General features: G+C 30.7%; 1 protein-coding gene across 1 annotated transcript; it reads right to left on the reverse strand.

Annotated features, from left to right (window-relative positions):
• Positions 1-218: 218 nt before the first annotated feature.
• LOC128961200 (uncharacterized) lies at positions 219-2,497 on the reverse strand. The gene is made up of 2 exons (XM_054307410.1): positions 844-2,497; positions 219-225 (listed from the first exon to the last, which is right to left on the reverse strand). The coding sequence occupies exons 1-2, from the start codon at positions 2,232-2,234 to the stop codon at positions 219-221; spliced, it is 1,398 nt and encodes a 465-aa protein (XP_054163385.1). The 5' UTR covers positions 2,235-2,497.
• Between the last annotated feature and the right edge of the window lie 599 nt (positions 2,498-3,096).

Consider the following 3,096-nt stretch of genomic DNA (forward strand, 5'->3'; position numbering starts at 1 on the left):
TAAATTTTACTGCATTTTATCATAATATTGTATTAAGAATAAAATATAATATATTTTTAATAAAATCAATTTATAAATAACATTTAGCAAATGTTTTTCAAAACTGACAATTATATAGACATAATGTTTGCAATTTTTCAAAACGATTTGGAAATAAATCTAATGTTGTTATGTTATCTAATCGACAAAAATAAAAAATAAATGACTTATAAATACAATTAACTTCTATTTTTCAAGGGATTAATCAAAATGATTAAATTAAAATACATCTAATAATAAAAATCTAAGTTTATAATTAAATAAAAAGATTTATAAGCTTTTTGTACCATTTTATTGTAACAATTCTTTATACTGTAATTATAGTTTATAATATAACTTTTTTTTATTTATATGAAAAACAATTTATTTAAAATTTTAATATATCAGCAATTTATATGAATAATTTTTTAAATAATATATTAATCTAACTATAAATATACTTTATATATAATTTGGAGATTAAAAAGGTTTTAATTTGTAAATATTACAGATTTTATTTTTGTTATTGAAAAATGAATCAAATGCTATAAATAAATAAAATAATTTATATTACCGTAAATAGAAATCTATAGAAACTAATATTGTTATAATTAATTTTTTTTAAAAATCATAATTCAATTATGTACAATTCAAACTATAAACTATATTATGTAAATTCATTGACTTGTAATGATAATATTCAAATATAAAAAAATAATTACAAATATTATAATAGATATTTAGCTAATAATTGAAAAATATTAAATAAATAAAATATAATCTTTAATAAAATTCATAATTGGAGATATAAATCGTTTTAGTGACTTATCTCTAACAATATAATCATTAGCTGTATTAAAATAGAGATAATTTGGAAAAAATGTCTTAAAATAAGGTTGTATTAAATAACAACATTTCCGGTAGTGGTGGACAACCATTTGATTGGGATCTAAATATTTTATGGGATGAGATCTACTGTGACTATTAAACAATCGCCAAATATTATGAATACCCAATTGAGCGACAAATTTGGCTCTCATGACAATCACTTTGGACCGCAACTCGTGTGGCCAAACAGTCTTCTGACGGTTATAGTAATTGATAAGTAATGGAGAGGACGTGTTGTCCACAAAATGATTAAATTCGTGACAAAATATAACACTTGGCACTACCAGTGCTGACCAGATGCTAACCTCAGGAGATAATAGAAACTCTTTGACTGTATTGAACCTGTCGTTTGGCTTTAGATATTCATCGAAGTCTACGTGAATCTGTATATAATTAGCAAATCGATAGAGACAGTCATGATTGGCAGTCAACTGTCCCCATTCGTGAATTATTTTTCGTTTATAATTATTTTGCGGTATAACTAATGGCATCAGATTCACGAATGGCATTGAAGACAACACCTGTAATGTTTGCCTGACGTCTGAGATCATTGTTTCATCAAATGAGTGATAAAAGACTATTTTGTCGATTGAGTTCAGCCGATAGTAGGCAATGAACTCAAGCAATCTGATGAGCGATACATTACCGAACAGTGGTCGCACACAAACCACCACTTTTTGGTCGCCAATGGCATCGGCAGTGACTTGAGATTTGTTATCAGTTTTAAGTATTTCGATGAATTCAGATTCAAATGTTTTGATTCTTGTCTTGTAATCCGTTTCAATGACTTTTACTTTATTGATCGGCCATTTTTGATCGTAAAGTTTCGGTTTTCGGCACTTGATTTTGACGGCAGAATAATAGTATCCGTGGCTTTCTTTTATATATTCTATGACCGCTTCGCTGTTGACCACTGAGAGACCATTAAAGCCGCACAGATATCGATAATTTTCACTGCGATAGCTATAATTGTAATGATAATAATTGAACTCTTCATTAACCCATTCATTCTTCGCCAAACCAATTAAGACCACAAAGTTATCGTTGGTCTCGAAAGCCGAGTATATGAACACATTGTCCGATATGTTGGCAAATCTGTATCGACTGTCCATTCCTGACCAACCACTTGAACTGTACGTCTCTTTAACGATATAATCAATGTCTTGGTTGTCATCGACGGACTGCCGGTTATGACAAACATCTTTTGCTAGCGAATGGTCGGCGACCACAGAATATCCCATAAAGCCGTTCAACACCAAAATGGTGGCCAAAGTCGCCGAAAACATTACCAACAGTACCAGTCGGTAGTGATGTATGTTTGGTGTCATCGTCTATAGCGTCGTCTCATAGTTACCACAATAAGAGACTAAAATAGTCTGGTTTTGGTCGACAACAACACAATATATCAAAATTACATATAAATGGCAATGAATTTCATATTAAATATTAATATATTTACAGTATATTACAGTCTATTATATTATTACTCTAATTAACACATAATTGTCATCAAATGTATGTCATATTAATATAATTTAAATGTAAATGTATTTTGAATTGTATTTTCAAAATAATAATAAACATAACATAACTTTTCATTGATTTTTTTGGTCGTCAATAAGCGCCACCTCTGGTGTCGACATGTTTTTCATTTATCGGCGGTTCTATGTGTGTGTATGTGTGGGGAAAGCCTATTGGAAAGGAAAGGGAGAGAGAGTTCACTAGAGTTCATAAACAGTTCAATCATTTATTTTTTTGGGGGAACTGTTGAATGTATGGCCGATGACCGGCACGAGAGTGTGAGTGTGTCGATCACACCTGTTGTCCGATAGTGAACAGCACTGGCCTCCAAAATAACCACACATTTAGTTGACTGACTTGATATGTGTGTGTAGATAGCACTGGGAGGTCAGGTCATTGTAGTGTAGGCATTGACATATGTATGTGTTTGAGAGGAACGTGTTTTACAGACACCGGTTGTTCAGTCAATTTACACAATAAAAAACTCTAAAACCGATATCATATCTAACTATATAATCGATTACAAAACTGACACTCAAACCGGTCAGACATGTCATTTGGGAAATACATAACAGTTCTCTCAGTCAGTGATAACTGAAGACAGCATTCCTTAAGATTCAGCACTTCTTCTCTCTCTATCCACTCATTGAGAGTTATATTCTGTCAGAT

Source organism: Oppia nitens, unplaced genomic scaffold (genome assembly GCF_028296485.1).
Source record: "Oppia nitens isolate AA-2021 unplaced genomic scaffold, nextdenovo-longstitch-racon4-pilon3 scaffold5_pilon_pilon_pilon, whole genome shotgun sequence".
In the NCBI taxonomy this organism is placed as follows: domain Eukaryota; kingdom Metazoa; phylum Arthropoda; class Arachnida; order Sarcoptiformes; family Oppiidae; genus Oppia; species Oppia nitens.